The 23,604-nt window shown below is 40.5% G+C and overlaps 1 protein-coding gene across 2 annotated transcripts in view; it reads left to right on the top strand.

Moving 5' to 3' along the window:
• Cttnbp2 (cortactin binding protein 2) overlaps positions 1–23,604 on the top strand; it is a 150,775-nt gene that overhangs the window by 948 nt on the left and 126,223 nt on the right. For both annotated transcript variants that reach the window (XM_087901736.1, XM_087901735.1), the window contains exon 2: positions 12,377–12,484. In XM_087901736.1, coding sequence (XP_087757862.1) covers positions 12,377–12,484 — 108 coding nt within the window. The remainder of the gene's footprint in view (positions 1–12,376; positions 12,485–23,604) is intronic.

The raw sequence follows: 23,604 nt of genomic DNA, 5'->3' as shown, positions 1-23,604 counted from the left end.
CTTCTTTCGTGCTCTGAATGACTGCATGCACAGGCACCCGCGGGTGGTTCCCACTCTCTCTTTGCCCTGCTTGGGGGTCTCAACCCACAAAGCCAAGTTGGAAAACATTCACAGGTCTGGGAAGCAGCTATTTCTAGAGCTGCAAAGAGCTGCAAAGAATGGAAGGTCTGGGAGCATCTCACAGTCTTGGCCAAATCCCGCAGCTCTCCCGGAGGATGGGACCCGGTGAGCTGAGCCTGGCATGGACGCCCTCTCCGTGTGTCTCCCACCTCCAGATCCCAGTCCAGGTTTGGGCAACAGAGGGCAGGACCAACCAGGTGTAAACAACCGGGGCTGTTTAATTTCCTCCCACCTCCGGAGGAGGTTGGGCTTGCTAGAATGAGAATGAGGAGCTGTGGAGGAAGGAACTTAGGGCAGAAGCTGCGAAAGGAGAATGGGAGGGGTGGGTTACTAATTCCCACTGGTGAAAGGGGAAGACTGTGAGCTAAAGCTTTTGGGAAACTTGAGTTTTTCATTCTTTACTAATAAGAACTTGAAAAATATTTTAAGTGAAACCTTTCCACTGGCAAATTACTTTCGTTCTGTGGGGGACGACGAAGAAAGTAGCTATCAAAGCACAAGCCCCGCTGGGAAGCCGAAATTATTGAGTGGCCTGTTCTCCCTGAGGAAAAGGGAGAAAGTGGAGGTGTGGGGGAACTTGCTTCTTCTCCCTCAGGAAGGTGGAGAGTTTGTTCAATCTACTTAGAATCCACTGCTTTGTGCCCGCACGCTATTTCAACCACCAGACAAACCAACGCAAGCATGCGGTTTGTGATGTGTGATATGTAAGATTGTGAACAAAATTGCATTGTCAGTAATACGTCTGTGCCAACAAGGTCGGTGTTCCTGTGGTCTGTTTAACATGGCAGGAGCCTGATTCAAATGCTGATAAGCTGGCAACTTGATTATTTTACTCTTGTAAGGGAGAATAGTCAGGCAAAAATCTCCCGGGATAGGACCCCCTCCATTATTCCCATGGGATGTTGTAGGCTTCCAACATATGGTAACAGCGCTTTCTGAATGTGGTTACTTTTTATTCAGTAAAACTGGGCGGTTTTTTTTCAAATAATTTGAACTTGAAAAGGGGACTCTAACATTAGCTACTTGAGTAAACAGGCAATTTATTTATTTATTTATTTATTTATTTATTTATTTATTTTGAGGGTCACATGTAGCTAAGGGTATCAGGAACTCCTGATTCCCCTAACTCTGTTTCTACCAAAGCATTGGGATTAGTGCCCTTATCACCACCCGACTTGACTTCAGGCGTTTGTCATCATCATCATCCTCGTTGTCATTATTATTATTGTTATTATAGAGAAGCTAGTTAGAGAAACCCTGTTTGTCGTACTTGTTTTTCATCTAATGGTGAAAAATTAAAGATATATTTTGCCAGCAAAAGCCTTAATATATTTTTTAATTATAGTGAGCAATTCTCTTTTTGCCTTGTAGAGATTTATTCCATTTCAAATTGGTTTACATCTTGTGGAATTTTATATATACATTTGGCAGATTCAAGCTGGAGAGGCCGCCAAAGCAGTCGGCTATTTTTGAAAGTGCATGTTTTTAGAGGTTTTTTTTTAAATTCTATTTAGATTGTTGCTTAGGAACCGGTTTAATTTATAGTTTGCAGTTTAATATAATTTCCAGTGGAGTGTTTTAAATTTAGTTTGTTATCCTTGTTCTTCACTGTTTAAATCCTGAAAGCACCTCGAGTGTATAGCTGGCTAACAGCTACATTATTCAATAGGATCATACTAATAGTCTATTCTGTGAATCATGCCGGGAGCCTGGGTTATTTTCAGCACCTTAGCCAAATGGGATGACTTTTATAGGCCATATTGCTATTTTTGCCCAGAATATAACCCTTATGGTAGGCAGTATGGAAAACAGAAATCTGCTTTTTATTGTTGCTGGAATTTGGGAGTGAGAAGAAAATGGAGATCCATTTAGAGCTGTATTTGGGGAGCCAACTAGCACTCTTTTCCCCCTGGGATTTCCGGATTGGCTGATATACAAAGCCTAGGTATAGATCTTGCTGTGACAGTGACAACCGTGGCGTTGTTTCTGTTAAAGATTGCACGTCAGTGTTAAATTTAATGGGTGGCTCCTGGAAACTTTTGTCTTCTGGGTAACAGTATTGAATCTGAATGCAATAGACGGGATCTTCTTAGCCCATTTTGCTTTTGATTCTCGACAAAGTGAGACTGTAGCTATACAGTAGCTGTTGAATATTGAAAGTCTGATAGAATAATTTGAAGAAGGAGTAACATGAACTGAACACACATCACTCACCAGTCGTGAAGGGTAGCATCTTCCTGCCTGCCTTTAACCCCTTCAGGCATGACTGTAGTAGCCTTCGAGTACCCTGAGGAATCAAATCATGACAGACACAAAGAATGTGGAGACAAGTTTTTAGAAATAACAGTCAGAGAGAGGGTTCCTGGTGGAAGGATCTGGAAATCTTCTCTGAAGGCACTAGAAATGTTCCACCGTGGAGGACAGTGGCCATCAGGGAAAGGTTATGAACAGAGATGTCAGAAAGTGGTGTGCACCCACGGCTGATTTTTGAGATTCCTTCACAGAAGTCCTAGGTTGGAGACTCCAAAGATGAGACAACACCGTCTCGGCTATAGCATTGAGATCCTAGCTTAGGTTTCTTTTCAGGCTTTGGGAGATTAGAATGAGGGTGTTTTACACCCTGTACATTTTAAACAACGGCTTGCATATTCCTGTTTGCACCTGTTCTGTTTATTTTTATTGCCGTTGCCACTCTTGTTAAATTTGTCATAGGCGCAATTTTGTGTTAAGAAAAGCATTTGCCCCATTTGTGACTGAATTCATTCCAAGGCCAAATAACCCATTGGTTCCATTCTCTCGTGTTTCCCATAAGCCTATGCATTGAGAACGCATTTTTTGCGGCCTTAGTTCCTCATCCGCAACAACAGATATAAGCCGTTGTTGGCCATGTGACCATCAAGGCTGTGGCCTGGAGAGAGCAGAACCCGTCAAGGAGAGTTGGTGAACTGATTTCTTAAATGAGACTCATTAGAAGCCACTATAATACTTAATGTTGATTGGCTAATTGGAAAGTATACTGTGTTATAAGATTATAGTGCAGCTGTTGGTCTGTGGTTTATGGCAGTTACTATTGCAGATGTTTCGGGCCTTGAATCAACAGACTGACTTTCTTTCCATGTCTCTTTGTCAATGCTGAAGTTTGGACATGATAGACAAGTGCTCTGCCACTGGGCCACATCTCCAGCCCTTTGGATTTCAGTTTTGAAACATCCATTTCTTACTGTCCAGTGGAGGGGAGATGCGCATGCCACAGCTCATGCGTGGAGGTCAGAGGACAGCCCTGTGGTGTTGGTTCTCTCCTTCCATATCAGTGTGGAATCTGGTGATCAAACTCATGTCGTCGGGCTTTGGAGGCAAGTGCTTCTATCGACCAAACCCAGTTTTCATTTCTATATTTCCCCCTTTTAAATTGCTTTTGAGAGTGGCATATCAACTGCTTTCCAGATTTCTGTTTTCAAAATTTGATTTTCCACATTATCAGTGCTCTTTTCAATTCCCTATCTCAGTCTGACGACTAAGGCTGGAGACAGAATGACCATAAGATGGGGCCATACTACTCCCTTCTGGTACATGTCCAACATTGAAGTCAAAGCTATGTCATTCATGAGGATGTGGAGGAGGGGACGGTTGAAAGGATAAGAGAAATTCCAAGAGGTTTGGGCACTGGAAAAGACTGGGCAGGAAGGAGGAGATTAGGCAAGGCTTTGGAATAGTGGGCAGGGGCATGGAATGTGGGACTGGAATTCGTCTTTAGAAGCACCTAGCTGGGGTAGAGCCATTTCCCTGCCCATGCCTCATAGGTTCTGCTACCTCAGCTCATTTGAAAAGAGATTTAATTTGAAGACACCTGAGTAGATTTCTCTACCGATTCCCAGTTGTAAGCCTTATATAACAACAAAAATGGTCTGTCTTGGCCATTGTAATATTGTAGTAATATTGTAATCAGTCATGAACTTGAACACTACTCAAGAATGCCCCACATAGCGATGTGCATTTCTTCCAGGGAGGCAGAGAACAGACGGTTTCTTGCATGACTAGCTGATGTGGGATTCCCCTCTGTATGCTGTGAATACCACTGGTTAATAAAGAGGCTGCTTTGAGCCTATTGCAGTGCAGAATAGGGCAAGGTGAGAATTCCAGGTAGATAGAGGAGGAGAGATTAGGTAGAGTCAGAGAGAAACTATGTAGCCACTGCAGGAGATAGATGCCAAACATCAGACAGAACCTTATCAGTAGGCCACAACCACGTGGCAATACACAGATGAATAGAAATGGGTTTAAGACATATGAGCTAACCAGTAAGAAGAATGAGCTAATAGACTAAGCAGTGCTTTAGTAATACAGTTTCTGGATGATTATTTCTGGTATGTGTAGCCGGAAAATGAACAAGCGGCCTCTGTCTATAGCCAGACATGGCCAGCCAGGCTCAATCTTCTTGGTGGGGTTCAGACCAGTGCTACACCTGTCTCTATAAACAAGCTGCCAGCACCCAGGGAGTGGCATCCAAGGTTGGCCTTTGGTGTCTACACGTAGGTGCAGGCATGTATATTCTCTCTCTCTCTCTCTCTCTCTCTCTCTCTCTCTCTCTCTCTCTCTCTCTCTCCCCCTCTCTCCCTTCCTCCCTCCCTCCCTCTCTCTCTCCTCTCTCTCTCTTTCCCTCTCTCTCTCTCTCACTTTCTCTCTCGCCTTTCTGTTTAGGAGTTATTGAGGGTAATGTGGATGGTAGAATTAATGATGAAGAATTGGTAACATTTTATTCTATCTGTTATAAATGAGTTACACAAAGACTACTAATGTTGTGTATGTCATGTTGTGGTCCATGTAGAAATGATGGTTTGAGTGGAAAAAAAATCTTCACTTTAAATAAATAACTACACCGGGATCCATTGGAAGGCTATGGTAGACGCAGTATTTCTGGAATGGGTACCTGGTTGTTAGTGTTGTTGTTTTTGCGTGTCTATATTTTGCCCCCCAAAGTAACAAGATGATGCCAAAGATGAAAGTTCTCCTTCAGAGGGGCTTGGTAATTCCAAGACTATAGTTTTTGCCTTCTTTGCCCTGGCTTATCTGAAAATCAGCACATTGGCATTTGTCACCTGCGGCTAACCAAGATGGTATTCCGTGGTGTGTACAGATTTGTTAATGGCATTTGTTAGATGCAGGAGGCTTCTCACTGATTCAAGTGTCGTGTTAGGCTATATGGTGACTGAGTTCTGATGGAAAGATATTTGGTTTTTTGTTTGTTTTGTGTTTTTCTGAAATGGTGGTCCTTTCTTTCCCTGAAGAGGAAATGGAAGAAGAGGAAATCTAAGTCACAGAAATGAGTTTAATCCATCTGGCCTGAGCCGCTTTTCTGTTTTTCCTCCAACTTTCTCTTAGTTAAAATTAGGTAGACCCATTACGAGGTTTCCTTCCTGCCATTGTTTTCTCATCACTACTGCCTCCTCCAATGCAGAGCTGCTTGTCTTACGTGAAAGAATCCAGGCGATGCTCTCTGTCTAGAGGTCTATGGTGAGCTCTCAGCAAGTCATTGCTTGTCTTGTGTGAGTTCCTCCAAGCAACTGATTGAAGGTGCACCTACTTAGCAGCCTCTAGAGTAGAGTAATGTCTTAGTTGTCCCTGTAGCCCCTGTAATGTTGCACTTGAGACCTTAACATGCCTTCTCTTGCAGACTGCATGGAGGGAGGCCTGTTAGGTAAAAGCGCGTGACAATGTGATCTTGCTGTCTTGACAGCGAGTAAGGGTGAGGAAATAGATTTTCTAAAGATAAGTGTAATACTTTGGGGAAATGCATGAGACAGGATGTGATTAATTGTCACATGAAAAAAATGGAACCGACTTTTAAACTGAACCAAGGAGGAGGACAATTTCTGGAGTCTACATTAGCATACAGACACGAAGGTGGGCCTGAGTGCTGAAGACAGCAACTCCAAATGAGGGGAATGGGAAAGAAGGGTTGGAGAAAGCAAAAGAAAGGGTGAGGGTCTCTCCCCTCTTTCCCTCTCTTCCCCTCTCCCCCCCCTCCTCTATTCTCTTCTCCTCTTCCCTCTCGTCTGTGACACCCTTGTACTCCCCCATCCCACTCTGTCTGTCTCTCTTCTTTTCTTTCTTTCTGTTGCCCTGATAGATCTCACTGTAGCCCAGGCCAAGTTGTCTTCAAGATTTTAGCAATCTGGCTTCGACTTCCCAAGTGTTTAGACCAAGGACTGAGCTAACACACCTGCGTAGAGATTGAAAAGTGGGTTGGACTCCTGAGAACTATATGCTTTTTTTTCCCCTTGAGAACTCTTATAATTGACTAGATCCACACACTAAATAATTAGAAAGATGCACTTAATTTTTATTTATGTTGATATAACGTTTAATTGTTTGAAGCTTCACGACATTTAATTGATTTTCCTTCTGTTTAGCCTTAATTGGTCTTCAAAGAAACTCTTGTGCACTTACAGAGGTCTAGATGCAATTAGTTATTAGCACAAATTATGAAACTAGGAAAATACATTTCTCTAACTTTGAAGCAAAGAGGCAAAATCCATTTTCTTCAAGTACTTCTCAAAAGTTTTTAGTCTCAAGGAAAAAAAAAACCATAAATTTCTTCAATCCAATAATCCTGTTACCCTCATGGCACACAAAAGCAAGACATTGAGACCACTTAGCCTAATACCCCAGTTTAGAGATTCCGAAGTCCAGCACCCTGTTTTTTCTTTTGAGAAGTCTTAGGAGTCTGAGAACAAACCAGATAGAGGACTTGCTTTTCTTGGTGACTGTTCACTTGGCCTTTCCCCCACCTGTGTCCCTATCTCTGGCCTGTTCAAGCCCTCTTTCTCAGATCTCTTTCTACTTTTGTTGGAAAGGGGGAATTTGGTATTGAATGGGAGAACCAAACAAAGTGGTCTGGCTGTATGTTTGATTGCATTTTCATTGATGATCACTAATATGACTGATGTCTTTGAGCAAATGTTTGAGGGATATTTCAGCCCCTGTGGTTCCGAATATCCTTTGCCAGCTTTTTGGCAACTATTATGGTTAGCTTCAGCTGTCAACTTGACACAAACTTATAGTTATCGGGGAAGGGGAACTTCAATTGAAGAACTGACCTCATCAGATTGGCCTGTGGCCTTATCTATGAGGCATTTTCTTAATTGGTAATTGATGTAGAAGGATATAGCTCACTGTGGGAGGTGCAATTCATAGGCAGGTGGATGTAGACCGTATAAGAAACGTAGCAAACTGTGATCCTGAGAGCAAGCCAGTAAGCAGCTTTCCTTCATGATAACAGCTTACCACAAATTAACATATGTGACTTGTTATATCCCAGGACAAATACTTTCTCTCTTTGACTGGACCCTGTGAAACTGCCATACAGTAGGTGTTCAGAACTGTGAGTTTCCGGTATATGGGACTTTTCTGACAAATGAACTCAGTCTGACAGACCAGTTTCATCTTCTTTTTGTTGGCTTCATCGTTATTTTTATTTCCTTTGTGTCACTGAAAGGATGTAATCTGGATTTTGTTTTGTGGTTTTTTTTTAAATTAAGAAAATGGAGTTCATTAATAAAGCATAGTCTGAACATGTTTCTCTTGGTATTTTGGGGGAAGTCTTCTTGTTTTCATCAGTGCTCAAAAGATCTTCATGTTGCTATGTGGATAGCAATATTTTCTGTCATCTCTCTTTCTTTGAAAATTAGATTATCCATGGTATTTTTCAAATAAATATCATAAGATGTGGATAATTCATTTTAGTCTTAAACTAAGATGTGTTAATGATTTTTTTCCATATCTAAGTTCTTTGTGCTATAGGTATATGAAATCAAAGCCACGTTGAGTAAAAAAACACCTCCCCTTTCCCACTCCTCAGGGCTAACGGGTTGTTTTAGTTAGGGTTTCTATTGCTGGTGAAGAGACACCAAGACCATGGCAACTCTTATAAAGGAAAACACTTAATTAGGGCTTGCTTACAGTTTCAGAGGTTTAGTCCATTATATCATGGCAGGAAGCATGGCAGCATGCAGGCAGACATGGTGCTAGAGAAGGAACTGAGAGTTTCTGCAGGCAACAGGAAGTGAACTATCACACTGGGTGTGGCTTGAGCATATAAGAACTTAAAGTTCACCTCCACAGTGACACATTTCCTTCAACAAGGCTACATCTACTCCAACAAAGCCACATCTCCTAATAATGCCACTTCCTTTGGGCCCAGCATCCAAATACATGAGTCTTTGGAAGCCATACCCCCTTCAAACCACCACATAGACCCTACTTGTAATCTTAGCTACTCAGAATACTGAGGCAGAAGGATTGAAAGCTCAAGGTGTTCATGAGCTACAGAGTGAGTTCAAGGCTGACTGAGCCTCCTCAGTGAGATATTCTTTCAAAATGGGAAGTAAAGGGAAGGCTTGTGATATAGCTCAGTGGTAGAGCACTGGCTTGCATACATAGAGCTTGGGGTTCACCTCAGAAGTAAAAATGTTTCCCCCTTTCTTTTTTCCCTTTAAAGAAGACTCTTAACATCATTTTACAAATGCCTGTATGTGTGCATATATGTATGTATATGAATAGATTTTAATGAGCACACTTAGTAACGATGTTTCTTGTACAGGTTTAGTTTTATTACCCCACACTCAGCCCTCCTACCTTCTTTCCCCAGTGTTGACTTGAGAGCTTACTCACCTTATTATTTTATTTTTTGGTCAGAAGCAAAAAATAAAAAATTGTTGGAGTCTTTAGATCTCCATCATATTTTGGTGTACTTCCTTGTCCCGTTTTTCACTAGAATAAGGAAGAAAGAATCAGGTATTAGAAAATAACAATCTAAAAATAGTAATGGAATTTTACTGTTGGAAGCAAGTATTTAGTAATGTTTTGCAGAAGAAGCAGGGGTGGGGCTAGATGTAGTCAAGTAGAGAAAGCAGAGGCATTGTATATGGGAAGTAGAAAAAGACAAGATCTCCTGAGTAAATTGGGAGCATGGGGACCCTGGGGGAGGGTTGAAGGGGGAGGGGAGAGGCAGGGAGGGGAGCAGAGAAAAATGTAGAGCTCAATAAAAAAATAATATATCATTTGGTACTTGGTGGTAGAAGAAATTTTTTTTTAACATTCTGCATGATCCATTTGTGGTTCAGCAGGAACACTTGTAGTAGTGTTTCCCCCTTTAATGAATTTCCTTTTTATTGACATGATACATAGAAAAATAGAAGAGCCAGTTGCAGGTCACATGTCTCAATACTGATGATGGACGCAGGGCAAGCCTTCCTAACTCTTAACATGAATCAGAGTCTTGGCACTGCCTTTCATAATTTATTAGTCCTTAAAGTAGAGTGCTTTGCTCATGAAGCTTTGGAGAAGCAAGAACAATAAAACACACAATTAATTAAAATCTTTAGAATGAGCAGCAGCAGCACTGATAAAGCATTATCCTCTAAAGCACACAGGAAGTGCAGTCCCAGTGGGGGAACCAGGTTAAAAGTCTGTCTTTCATCATGGTCAATAAACTGAGTTTACTGAGCCTGGGTTTGTAAATTTAGAAACAGAAATAGACATTTAGGCAGGACCCTCCGCCCCTCTTCACAACACATCTCGGTTATTAATAGCAACACTGTCTATAGTCTGTGCTTGATTTTGCACATATGTTCTTGTGCAGTACTTGGAAGAACCGTACACAATAGGTGTTAGGGTTTTCAGTGTGTGGCTGAGACAGCAGATCGCTTGATGAAATGCTTCTCAAAGTGGGCTCCATCCTTCTCCTCAGCAGGAACTTGTTAGGCAAACTCATACCCACCCCCATCTTCCCAGAATCAAATTTTTAGGAGTGGAGCCCTGTTGTGTTTTAAGAACAAGTCTCACGTGTTCTATCCTCATGCCAAAGTCTGAAAACCATTGGGTTATATAACCGTATGTGATAATGCTCTGTTAGTGGAAACCGGATTTCAGATGGTATATTGGAGTTTACACGTACTGGAAGCATCTCTACAGGGGCATGCTGGACAGTGGTTTTCCTATACAGCTTTAGGTCTGCTATAGGTTTATTTCTCTCTCCCCATCCTTAGGTTCTGCTTTACCAGTAACTCCTCTGTTTCATGTGTGTGAAAAGAAGTCTTTTAACTAAGAGGAACATTTAAAAATCTTTCTTTGGAGAGCCATCTGGGTCTGGTCTCTTTCCACTGTAAATTGTGGTGGTTCTCTTTCCTAAAGGTTTCCTGGGAATGAGATAGGACTGGTTATGCTCATGTCCTGTGACAGTCCCTGAAGTCATGGGCTTTGCTATGCTTGCTTCTCTGTATTTGTAGAGATAGTCTGGTGTCAGACATATGAATAGCAATCCATTTCTCATTGGCTGATTGATAGAATGCTCCCATTTTATCTGACATTCACACAGCCCGTTCTGGACTGTTAGTGCTGGGTGCCACATTCACAGACAAGCCAGGCAGAGGCACAGCTGGTCCATCCCGGTTTAGTGTTTCCTCATTGCAAGATCCATGTTTGTTTTCAGACTCCTGAGTCATCGTTCTTCAACTAAAAACAGACGTGATGATATCCTATGTGTTAAACTTGTTTCTGTGAGAAGACTTCAGAAAACTGAGTGCTACACAAACGTGCACTGGAATTCTGGAGCGTCTTGAGGAACAGCTTCTGAGCTGAGGTGCCACGATCTTGCCGATGAACTAGGTTGTCTTCCCGAGGTAGGGAGTAAGAGTGTCTGAACAGAGTAGAAAGACCATGAGTGTTTTGTAGAGGACCTCAGACTAACACAATCAATCCTGGCTGTCAACATTCTGAATGATCCTCTCTCAGCTCCAGCCATAAAATGAATGTCAGACGACCTTCCTGTAAGTCACCAGGGAAGCATATTGAGGAAGAAATGTTAGAGCTAAAAGAGCATGGGGTATGGAAGAGGATTACCAAGGCCTTGTACAGACCCCTTGTAGTATACTTGGGTTTCTAAGAAGCCTAGTTTTCTATCCCTTGAACCATATGCGAACTTTCCTATAGACGAACAAGAAGCTACATAGGTTTATCTATCTCTCTAGCATGGTTACAATGTCACTGGACCACATATATGTGTGTGTGTGTGTGTGTGTGTGTGTGTGTGTGTGTGTATGATGGTTCAGGCTTCTTAAAAGCATCTCTCCTCTCTCTCTCTCTCTCTCTCTCTCTCTCTCTCTCTCTCTCCCCCCCTCTCTCTCTCTCTCTCTGTGTGTGTGTGTGTGTGTGTGTGATGGTTCAGGCTTCTTAAAAGCATCTCTGATCTCTGTCTCTCTCTTTCTCTCTCTCTCTCTTTCTGTGTGTGTGTGTGTGTGTGTGTGTGTGTGTGTGTGTGTGAGGAAGCCTTGACAATATGAAGAATGTCTTCCTTAGAAAGGGACAATTGTTGTTTGACTCTGTGGATTCCTGCCTATGGCAATGTAAATCTGAGAATGCCCAGATATCTGACTTGAAGAAAAGACAGAATTCTGATATTCTAGTAATATTTTCAGGTTTTTAACATTGGCTTAATGAGAAGTGAAATTTTTCTTCATGGTCCAAGCAACACATCTGTAGGCCAGATTGGGTGCAGACTGCCAGCCGGTGGCCTCTGCTGTAGAGTGTTCTGTAAACAAAACCTGTTATTATTAGATGCCCTGGAATTTATAGGAGCCTCCCAGGAGCCACTATGTCAGGGACCTAAGGAATACATCTGTGTTTCCTTGTTACCCTCCAAAACAGCCCCTTATCCCAAAGCCAGGCCTGTTTTGACATAGGCTCCAGGGACTTTTAAATTTGTGCTGCATAATGTGGAGAGATTTTAAGTCCAGATGTTTAGGCGGGTAGACAACTACGTCTCTTTTGAGGGGAGATTTGCAGAAATGCCATTACATGGTTTTCTCCCTCTAAGAGGTCAAGCATCAGTCTGGACACTAAGTCACTGGGTAGAAATGATCCATAGGTTGTCCATTTATTCTTCTTGCTCTCTTTTGTATATATGTGCATTTAAGTGTGTGAATGTACATGTATGTACACATGCCTCTGGAGACCAGAAGACAACCTTGGGCATCATTCTTCAGGCAATACAACCCCTTCCTCGTAAAGATGTGTTCTCTCATTGGCCTGAAGTTTGTCTAGGCTAGACCGGCTGGCCAGTGAACCTCTGGAAACAGCTGGCTTTCTCCTCCCAGTATTTGAGATGGATGTTCTGTAGCCACCATGTTTGACTTCAGGACTTACATCACTTTTTCAGGAATAGTTTTGTATTGACTTCAGTCTTCCATTTGCATTACAGAAAAAAGACTTTGATGTGGATAACCTGAGCAAGTCTGAGCTGCGGATGCTTCTCAGTGTGATGGAAGGGGAACTAGAAGCCAGAGACGTGGTCATTGAGGCCCTGCGGGTAAGAACGTTCTGGGAGTGTGTCCTTATCATTTCTCGGAGGGCCATTGGCAGAGGTGCTTTCCCTCTTAGTTTTTGAATCAGTTGCATTTAAAATGTTATATTAGGCGAATGTATGCTCCCCACTCAAAACATCAAACTGGAAGCTACATAAAACATACAAGTCATACAGATGTTGAGACGATAGAAGCTGAGAACAAACCATTGAGAATGGGGGACTTGAGAAGTCTACTGTGTTAGTTAGAGATCCTGACATATTTGTTTGAGCTTAGACATACAATTTTAGAAAAATTAGTATTTGTGGCTTGTATGTGTATGAAAGCTGTGGGGGAGAATTAAGAGAATCATTCATAAAAATATTGCTGATAATATATCTTTTTACTTCCCCTGTAAGTTAAGAAGGATGTTTTTTATTTTTAGAAATTCAGAGTTAAAATGGAAATGTTCATATCTTCAAATTATTTTTATCAGAGTTTTCAGTAATTTAAAATATTTCTATAATAGCTTGCAAAGAATATATCAAATGTCTCAATTACATTTTCTTTTTGAAGTAACGTTAATCTGTCTTGATGCAGTTTTATGGTTGGATTCCACTTCTTGACTTGCTTTGGTTTATCAGTCAACTATAAGTTTCAGTTTGGTTTTGTTTTTTCCCTCTTTTATAGTCATTTGTATGTAATCAGATATATCTTGATTCTCAGTTATTTGGCAAACAGGGATGTAATTATTACATATAAAGTGTGGGTTTATCTTATTTCACTAAGGATTATTTCCTTAAACATTGTTCTGGGGATCTTTTTTAACATGTGGGAATCTGTAAAAATGTAAAAATACAGCTGATTGTTGCCTGTGACAAGAACTTTTATGGTGAAGAAGGGATGGTCACATAGGCTGTATAGGGATGTAGCCTGTACAGGGGTGTAGAGAACTTGATCTCGAGTGGGAAAGGAAACCATTTCCTTACTTCACATAATGGAAACCGGTATATTATCTACCATCAGTTCAGTGACCAAGAACAATGCCCCCACAAACTGGGAGTCTGGTTGTGTCATCTGCAGGCCAGCATTGAAGTGGAGTTAAAGCTCTTTGGATAAGAAGCTTTGCTAAGTGGATATCTGCATAGTTTGGTTGTGAGTGTGGTCTGCCCTGTTCCACATGGAGGATATAGTATGACCATGTGTGCGACTGTTTCAGAATTCAGTCACCTCTTGAAACCAAATGGAAATGCATGGCTCAGCTTGCCCTGTTGTCCTGTTCTCTTCTGTATTGATGTACAACATGTGCTGGCCCTGTGCAACCTCCTGTCGCTTGCACAAATGTTTGAACACTTAGTAGATCTTTTGTTTTTATGTTTTAGAAAGCACACACATTTTTTTTTAATTTGATTGCAATATTTCCAATTGGAAGAGTACAGGCAGAGGTTCCCTAATGATCAAGTGGATGTCTTCTGTGGAATTTAAGTTTGAATTATAAGGAAACTTACACGGCATAGTCAGTGGTTTAAACTCTTATTGAATCATATTTCTCGTGCTCATAAAGTATTTCTTTTGTGTTTGGCTAGCCTGCCAGGGGTATTATGGATAATTGGATGTTTAAGTATGCTGTATTAAAGTAAAACATTAAAAAAAGTAAAAATCTCAATCGTGATATGTATTTCCTGATATCTAACAGAAAAGTAACTTACAGTAAGTGGGGAAGATCTTGGAGAAGTTAGGGGAGGGGAAACTGTAATCAGAATATATTGTATGAAAAAAATCTACTTGCAATAAGAGAAAAATAAAGAAAATATGATTTTTCCATTTATGTATGTTTACTAAAAGACAAGATGAACTTGAGGTCCGATTGCACTGATTCATAGTCATTGCTATAAAGGCAGTTGCAAGAGAATCCTGGTCCAAGCCTGCCATCATGTTGACTCAGATACAGTGAGGTGGTGAACGACTGCTGGTAAAGTCCCAATCAAAAGCGTGTGTTTAGCCTGGTGGTGCCTGCCTGTGAGGGACCTCAGCACTGGGGAGGCAGAGGCAACGAGATCAGCATAAGTTCAAAGCAACTGTGGTCTACATAATGAGACCCCATGTCAAACTAAACAAACAAGAAAGGAAGGAAGAGGAACAAGTAAACATTTACATGGGAATTCAATCTCTAGCGAATTTGGTTTGTTAAAATAATTTAAATAAGGTGTTTATTGATAAAAAGAAACTCCTCTCATGCCTCAAAATGGTCATACTAAAAGTTCTCATGAGGAGTAGTAAACTGAGGGGCATGTAAAAGTTTGGGGAAGACTTGAAAAATATTCTTGGTGGCAGGTGAATTGCAGAGTTCAAGGCCAGCCTGGTCTCTAGAGTGAGTTACAACACAGCCAGGGCTACAGAGAAATCCTGTCTTGAAAAACCAAAAAAGCAAAGCAAAGAAGCAAAAAGAAAGAAAGAAAGAAAGAAAGAAGGAAGGAAGGAAGGAAGGAAGGAAGGAAGGAAGGAAGGAAGGAGAAAAAAGAAAGAAAGAAGTAATAATCCTGGATGTGTGGCAGACTCACCCCCTGCCCTCTAAGAGCCAGTTAACGAGAAAACAGAACTGTTCTGTGCTGCTTCAGCATAGCCTGTGGAGAAGCGCTGGCTGAGACCAGTCTCCTGTGTTTAGAGACCAAAGTCAAACAAGCTGAAGGGGAGGCCCGAGAGAAGATGATCCAGCCAGGACCACACATGGGCTCACACAGGGGCCTTCTCCTTCGTTGTCACACTATGGAATTCAATGTGTGGGAGATCGTCTCAAAAGCTTTTCTAAAAATGATGTTTATGTTTTATTTAAATATTTAGATGATCCGGTTTGAAGAGTGGGTAGTAGTGGCGTTTTCACATACCTGTGGTACCTGGAATAGACTCAGCTGCCAAAATTTACTATGTTCCCTGTGTATTTGATGATGGAAACTACTCAGATATTTACCTGCGTTCAAATGTGTCATGATGTTGCCCTTTTCTTAACAGTGTAGCAGATTATGGATGATTAATGCCCCAGAAAGAAACTGAGAAGAAAAAGGATGTGAAAATTTTTATTCCATATTCCTAGAATTACTAGATAAACTTATCTATATATTAAAACCCAAAATTTCTTTAATAAATAATAACCAATATACCATGTATCTACAGGTGAAGCACATTTTGATTTTTTAAGTAAAAAAAAATGCTATTTGAGCTTAATAATTGAAATAAGGGATAACTAATTTGTACCCTGAAGTGTACTAGATTTGGAAATGATTGCATTGTGACTTGTCCAAATTCTTTATAATTTAAAAATGTGTTTCAGACCAAGCTGTTTCACTTTCTAAACTGCATGATCCTGGTGGTGGTTTTGAGTTTCAAGTCATAAAGATTTCATTAATCGTTGAATAAGGAGTGGTAGACTTCCGAGAAGAGTTCACAGAGGAAAGCTTGGAGGGGGTAAAACAGATGACAGTGTGTATCTTGGCATTTTTGATGCTTTTTTTTAAGGTAAAAAAAAACTTCTGATATAAAAAGTTCATAGCTTTGTAACAGTATTCACTTTAATAATCATTAAAAATATTCTTGCACATGGTCTTGCTACGTAGCCCAGGATGACTATGAACTTGTATCCCCAAGCCTGTGCCTCCTGCGTGCTGGGATTGCAAGCGTGTACCACCATGCCCATTTCTAAGAACATGCATTTTTCTTAAAACGAAATTTGTCTTTAAAAAAGAGCAGTCCTGAATTCCCCATCAGATTTTATGTAGGTCACTTTCCCCTCTTTTTCTATGAGATAAATGAAATTGTATGAAGGCAAGGCAATCCCCCTCTTAAACTTTCATAAATAAGCTCACTGTAGGAATCAGATTTTCCATTATTTGCATTTCTTTACATAGAAAGCACTTCTAGCTCTGGTAACCTTTCGGGACTATCAATGGACAGAAATGCCTATCCAAGGGATTGTGTGAACAGCTGTATGTAAAAGACCGAAATTGCAGTGGACATTTATTTCTCTCTCAGCACCATGAAGATGAGCGATGGGAACCGGAGAGGCAGCCCTGTGCCAAGTCTCAGCTAACTGCCAGGGTTATTTTTGTGTTACTCTCCCCGTGAGGGAGGTGGATTCCTCTGAGTGGTGGAAGCCTGGTTTAGGGTAACCCTGCAGGGTGATGTACAGTAAAAGGAAAGAGAGGAGGTGAACCGCAGGTTTTTTTTTTCCAGTATGCTCAAGGTTTCTTAAGCTCAAAGGGGTAGCAAATACTCTAATTGCAGTATAGGAGGCTGAGGCAGGAGGATTGGGGTCTTGAGGCCAGCTACACAGTGAGGTCCTGTCAGAGAAAAGCAAAAATATAATCTTTGAATACCCACTGAATACCAGGCAGAAAAGTGAAATTAAGGGGCATTAAGTACAGGCTTACTACTTCAACTATTTCAGAAAAATGCTTTATCCCGACCTTATATATTTTAAAATTGATTTTTCCCAGTAGTGTCGTTTAGGCCAGACCTTGCTTCTTCTCAAACTGTCACCGACTGCATTCAGAGTTTTCCTAGGTTGATCTTCCTTTTATGATAAAGTAAAACAAAAGACTGATCTACTCATTGGGTCCAAATTGCAGAAAAATTGAAGGCTTTTAAATGTTACTCTAAATTGAAACAGGTTTTCTCAGCCCCAGCCTCAGCCCTGTTGATATTTGGGAGTAGATTCTTTTGTGGGGCACGGAGAATATCCAGTTTCTTTCCTGGTGGTCAGTAACATTCCACAGTGACCTCCCTTCAGCCCATGCTTGTCCACAGCATACCTAGCGTGATGACCTAGGAAGGTCTCTTATGAGGGACACAATTGCTCCCATGGAGTCAACACCATTCTGAAGTTATACTAACTATTAGAAATGTCACTTTAAAAATTTTATTTGAAAAAATGAATGTAAGAACTTAAAATGATTTGAACCTATTGTGATAGTCTTTTCCTTGTGAAATACCGATACTTCAAAGCTAAAGGTTAATCTGAAGGCACCTATTTGAACAAATTTTATGACCCTTTCCAAACATGCCACATATTTTACTATTTAAAATTGCAGTATAGCTTCTTTTCCAGAACTTAAGTGCTTTACTTTTCTAAGTGAAATGTGCTTATGATTGTATTTTTCAGTACTGGAATCTTGATACAGAACACATGGTGCTGGGGAGTCAACCCAGAGCCTCGCAATGAATAAGCAGGCTCTCATCCTCCTTCCACTGACCTGGGAACCTTAGTATCAGACAGACTAATGTGTTCCACTCTGTTTTGAAAACTAGCTCTTGGTTAATGGCCGCATATTGTGAACACACCTTGTGTGCATTCGTGCTAAGTGTTGATGAAAGAATACTAATCTGGCTTTTCATTGGTTTCAACAGTAAAACATAAAGGGTTCCAAATTCCCCTATAATTGCTTGCGATTGAATAACCAAAGTGTGTGTGTGTGTGTGTGTTATTCATTTTACTGAATGGATCCGATGAGCATAGCTGAATACACAAAAATATAAATTGATGTTGGACGTCCTTCTGTCTCTGTGTTGCTTTTATTGGTTAATGAATAAAGAACTAATTTGAGCCTATGGCAAGGAAGAACTTAGCTAGGCAGGGAAAACTAAACTGAATTCTGGGACAAAGAAGGGTGGAATCAGAGAGAAGCCATGGAGCTGCTAGAGATAGACACTGGGAACTTTACCTGGTAAGCCACATGGCTATATATATTATATATATATATAATCTGTGTATATATACACAGATTAATAGAAATGGGTTAAATTAATATAAAAGTTAGCCAATAAGAAGTTAGAGCTAATGGGCCAAGCAGTGATTTAATTAATACAGTTTTTGTGTGATTATTTGGGTCTAAGCTAGCCAGGTGGCCGGGAACCAACTAGCGGCCTTTCTTCTCCTACAGTAAATTTACTGTTTTCCTTTCCTGATCAATGAGATAAGACTTTTCCATGTCTAGAGAAAAAAAAAAGAAGTATTGATCAGAAATTATGTCATTTCTACAGCAAAATCAGTTTTCACAAAATACAAATAGGCACTGATTTTACCATTGTATTGGGCTGGAAAGATGGCTCACAGGTTAAGAACACTGACTGCTTTTTCAGAGGTCCTGAATCCAATTCCCAGCAACCTCATGGTGGCTCACAACCACCTACAATGAGTTCTTTTGCCGTCTTCTGGTGTGCAGTCAAACATGCAGACAGAAACATTATATACATAACAAATAAATAAATAAATCTTTAAAAAATACTATTATATTTTGCCCATAAGACAAAAATGAAAACTAACAATTCTATTTCTTTCTGTGAAATTTTATTTTCTTTAGTGACTAGCTATCATTAGTTTTAAAAAGATGAAAGTCTGTTCCATATTCTAGGATATGCAGTTGATGTTATAAGCACAGGTCTGAGTCCAGTGGTCACCTACTGAAGTTTCTTGCTTCTTGTGTCCCAGTGAAGCAGTAGTTCCAAACCTTTCTAATTCTGTAACTCTTTAATACAATTCCTCATGTTGTGGTGGCCCCCCAACTATGCAGTTATTTTCATTGCAACGTCATAACTATAATTTTGCTACTGTTGTGAGTGATAATGTAAATATTTTTGGAGACAGATTTGCCAAAGGGGTCATGACCCACAGGATGAGAATGCTGGGGCCACGTGATGATATGGTAAACATAGAGATGATATTATCACGAGACCACAAGGCTCATGAGTGAGGTTTTTTTTTTGTTTTTTTTTTTGTTTGTTTTGTTTTTTTTAGCTCATTCACATAGCATTCTGTTTCTCATTTCTGTGCCGTGGGCTTTTCTCATACCTGATGGGTTTGTTGTGTACAGACAACGTGGACGAGGGGTTCCAGTCCCTTTCGTCATATGTCAAGCTATCTGCTGCTCTATCTGCCCCCCACTCTCTTACCACAGTGATGATGATGTTGCCAGTCCGGGCTCAGTTACTGAGCCAGAGAATTAGCTGGGTGATGCTTCCTTTCCGAATGTTAACATATTATAAAAAATATTTGTGAGGAAAACATTCTGCCAATAAGGCTTGCGGAACTCAGTGATGCACCTCTCCAAACTGGGTGCAAGACATAGGCACAGTTACATATAGGAAGGCAGGAATGTGGGTTTGTATGATTTGAAGGTATTGCAGTTACAGGACCATCTGTAGGAGGAGGGCCTGCTTGTTCATCCCGGCCACCTGGCCAGCTTAGACCCAAAATAATCACACAGAAACTGTATTAATTAAATCACTGCTTGGCCTATTAGTTCTAATTTCTTGTTGGCTAACTCTTACATATTAATTTAACCCATCGCCATTAATCTGTACATCACCATGAGGTGGTAGCCTACCAGCAAAATTTCATCACTTCGATCTCCTGCTCCATGGCATTCCTCTGACTCTGCCCTTTTTCCTCTCAGCATTCAGCCTAGCTTTTCCCACCTAGTTCTGTTCTTCCCTGCCATAGGCTCAAAGCAGTTCTTTATTCATTAACCAGTAAAAGCAACACATAGACAGAAGGACCTCCCACACCAACTATCCAGTCAGTGTGACCTGAAAACACGGGATGTTCTTTCTGGCATTCCGGTTATATTATAGCTGTATTGTCTCAATGCCCAAAGGCTAAGGAACAAGTTACGGATTTGTATAAGATGTTTTTTCTTATCATATTTATAATTAATTCTCTAGCCTGATTACAAAAAGATATTAGGGGTTTGAAATAATTCCCTCAAAATTCTGGTATTTTTCTTCTCGTTGTAATATTTAGGGGAAAAAGAGGTTTCTGGCTCTAGCTTTCTAATTTTCTAAGTCAAACTATAAGTGGGTTCTTTGTTTGTTTGTAGTACTGGGAATTGAACCCGCCCTAGCATATCATTCTTGTTCGTTTTTAGAAGCTTTGATAGGGACCATGAACAAAAGCAACATGGAAAGGAAAGGGTTCATTTCATGTTACATCTAACAGTCCATTATGAATGGCAGCCAAGGAACTTGCCTTAGGGTTTTACTGCTGTGAAGAAACACCATGACCATGGCAATCCTTATAAAGGAAAACATTTAATTGGGTTGGCATTATTGTCACAAAGGGAAGCATGGTGGCATGTAGGCAGACATGTGCTGGAGAAGGATCTGGGAGTTCTACATCTGGATCCACGGGGTAGCAGGAGGAGACAGTGAGCTGCTAGACAGGCTTGAGACTCTGAGACCTTAAAGCTAGTCCCCAGTGGCACACTTCCTCCAACAAAGCCACACCTATTCCAGCAAGGCCACACCTCCTAATAGTGCCTCTCCCTGTGAGCCTATAGGGCCATTTTCTTTCAAACACAGAACTCAAAGCAGGAACTTGGAGGCAGGAACTAAACTGGAGGCCGTTGAGGAGTGTGTCTTATTGGCTTACCCCCCTGACTTGCTCAGTTTGCTGTCTGATACAATGTAGGACTACCTGTCCAGTAGTGGCACTGGCCACTCCTACATCAATCATTAATCAAGAAGATACCCCATAGGCTTGTCTCCAGGCCCATTGATAAGGACATTTTCTCAGTTGAGGTTCCTCCTTTATAGATCCCCCTAACTTGTGTCAAGTTGACAAAAAAAAATAACCAGCATGTTACATGAGCACTTACTCACCAAGGTGTATCCCCAGCAGTACTTTTATGTTCTTCGAGTCAGAGTCTTGATTTCTTCCCACTGTCTGTGAGTTTGTGATCTTCCTGTCCCAGCCTCATAAGTAGCTGAAATCATAGGCTTGTGTCACCATCTGCAACAATAGGTTTTTGATTAAATAAAATTAGGATAGCAATAGCCTATGGCAATTGAAAAGAGTGGAGAACAGAATCAGAAGACACATGCATTCATTCATTCAGCAGGTGTTTTCTATCTTTTTGATGTTCTTTTCTTGTCCCAGACATCAAGAGTACAGCATAAAAACAAAGGCCTGATTTCCTTCTCTTGGATCTTAGATTCCAGGGCAAGAGATGGGCTCTTGACTGACAAGAGAAAAAATGAGAAATATTTGAAAGTTTATTTGAGAAAAATGATGGCTTATGAAATGAGTAACCAGAAAAAGTTCAGAGTAGCTACTGGGTAGTCTGGGCAGAGAGTCTTTATAAACAGAACAAGAAAGTAAAACTCGGAAATAGCCCGATTGGTTTCAGCTAGTTTGGGTTTCTTTTTTTTTAATTGAACATGGATGGGTTGACCAGTTGGCAACTAGTGGTTGACTATGACTTGATTGTTCATGACTGGCTGACACACAGTTGTTTTCTTCAACTAGATTAAGTATTCAGTGTGTTTGTAGGTGTTATTTACATGGGGACTCGACTTCTGGAAATAGCTTTATGCTAGAGCACTAGCAACTGGCTTGTTTTAAAAATTAAAATGAAACTATTGAAACCTAGATTATTATGCTATAGGGAAAAGATCAAATGCTATGACAAAGAATGAAGGGAAGATCTGAGTTCTCGCTTGTATTAGAAGAGAGGATGGGATACCCCTCAACCTGATCTATTGTGAACTCAGCTGGAAGCAAAGGTTCAGGCAAAGGCTTTCATAGAGGAAGGACAGTGGCTGTTTCTATCAGAAGATCTGAGGGAGAATGAATGCAATTAGATGAGAAGGTGTCAGGCTGAGTTGAGACAATGACAGAAATGGTGTTTGAATTGCATCCTCCGATCATGGGAGAAGCCACAGGAGTGTTTAACTATGGGGGGTTAATGTGCATTTTCTAAATGATCCTTTTGAAAAACCATAATGCATTGAATCATGCAATAAAAGTTTTAATGTTTTAGACATAAATAATTTAACTGCCTCACCAATCCCGAACTGTTGGGTGGGTTTAGGAGAGCCGGAGTGCTTGCTTGCACAGCAAATCTTAAGGGTCACGTGAGAATCAGAAGTCTCTTGGACCCTTTCCCAAGACTTCCAAATCATGGGTCGTCTTCATCATTTTTATTGCTCAGCAACAAAGTGATTTTCTTCAGAACATGAAGATTTAGCTGATTGTGAGTGTTATTAGAGATTGGTTTAAATTAAGATTGATATGGAAAATTCCCCAATAGGCATCTTTTGAAAGACAACATTCTGTCTTCAATTTAATTTTCTCCAAATCTAGTTTACCTGAGTCCAGTTTAGATTTTTAAATTATATGGGTTTTATTTTTTCATGCCTCTACCTAAAGAATATAAGTCAGCTATATATTCCAGAGCATACTTGTTTTATCCAAATTCCTTTGAACTCCTCTGTGTGGGTTAGGGCTAAATGGCAGAAGGTGGCTTTACACAGTACTTTTAGGAACCTGACAAGAGTAGATGGGATCTTCCAATGGTGTCTGAGTTCATTCTGTCCCCAAGCGTCCATCCAGGCTTGTTTGAGTCGACCCCTGGAGTGTGTTATCACTTACTAGCTCCACACAAGCCATACACATTAGAATAAGCAAGTATTTCATCAGTCTGGAATCCTCCTGATGAATCACTCTGGGAAACACAGCAGAGACCCCACTTGGTCTCAGACACGGCCCCAGGTGTTCTATCTCCATCAAAATTGAACTGCATCTCATATTGGCATTGTGATCCTGTCAAGAATCTTGTCCTCATGTTTTTTTACTCCTTTGCTTCAGAGATGAGACCTCGTTATGTTTTTAGGCTGTCTTCATTCACCCAGGCTAAGGTTACCCTCCTGCCGCAGTCCCCCATATACAGGAAGAGTGTAAACATAAGCTATCAGACCCAGATTGGCACTAAGTTTTAATGGTTAAATTTCTGTGAATAATAATATTAATTTGTAGTGTAAAACAGATGTGGTTTATATATTCAAGTCTTGATACAAAATTTTTATTAGTATATATTAAACATACAAAACATTAAGTTTCATTATGTTTTCATGAATATATGAATATATTTCTGTCTTTTTTATACTTCCATATAGATTTCCCTCTTTAACATCCCTACCTACTGGTATCTTTCTTCCCTACAGTCCCTTCCCTCTTTTTCTTATCTTTTGTTTATTATTATCATCATTATTAAATATTATTTTAGTCTTTAAATCTAGTCCTGCATATGAGCTATGCAGTTAAGGTAGCCTTTAAATGCTTACACAAGTAGGATGGAGAGATGTTTTAATATCACAA

The sequence above is a fragment of the Myodes glareolus genome, chromosome 25 (assembly GCF_982192425.1).
Source record: "Myodes glareolus chromosome 25, mMyoGla1.1, whole genome shotgun sequence".
NCBI lineage: Eukaryota > Metazoa > Chordata > Mammalia > Rodentia > Cricetidae > Myodes > Myodes glareolus.
The sequence above is the reverse complement of the archived record's forward strand: the minus strand, read 5'-3'. Positions and strand labels throughout refer to the sequence as shown.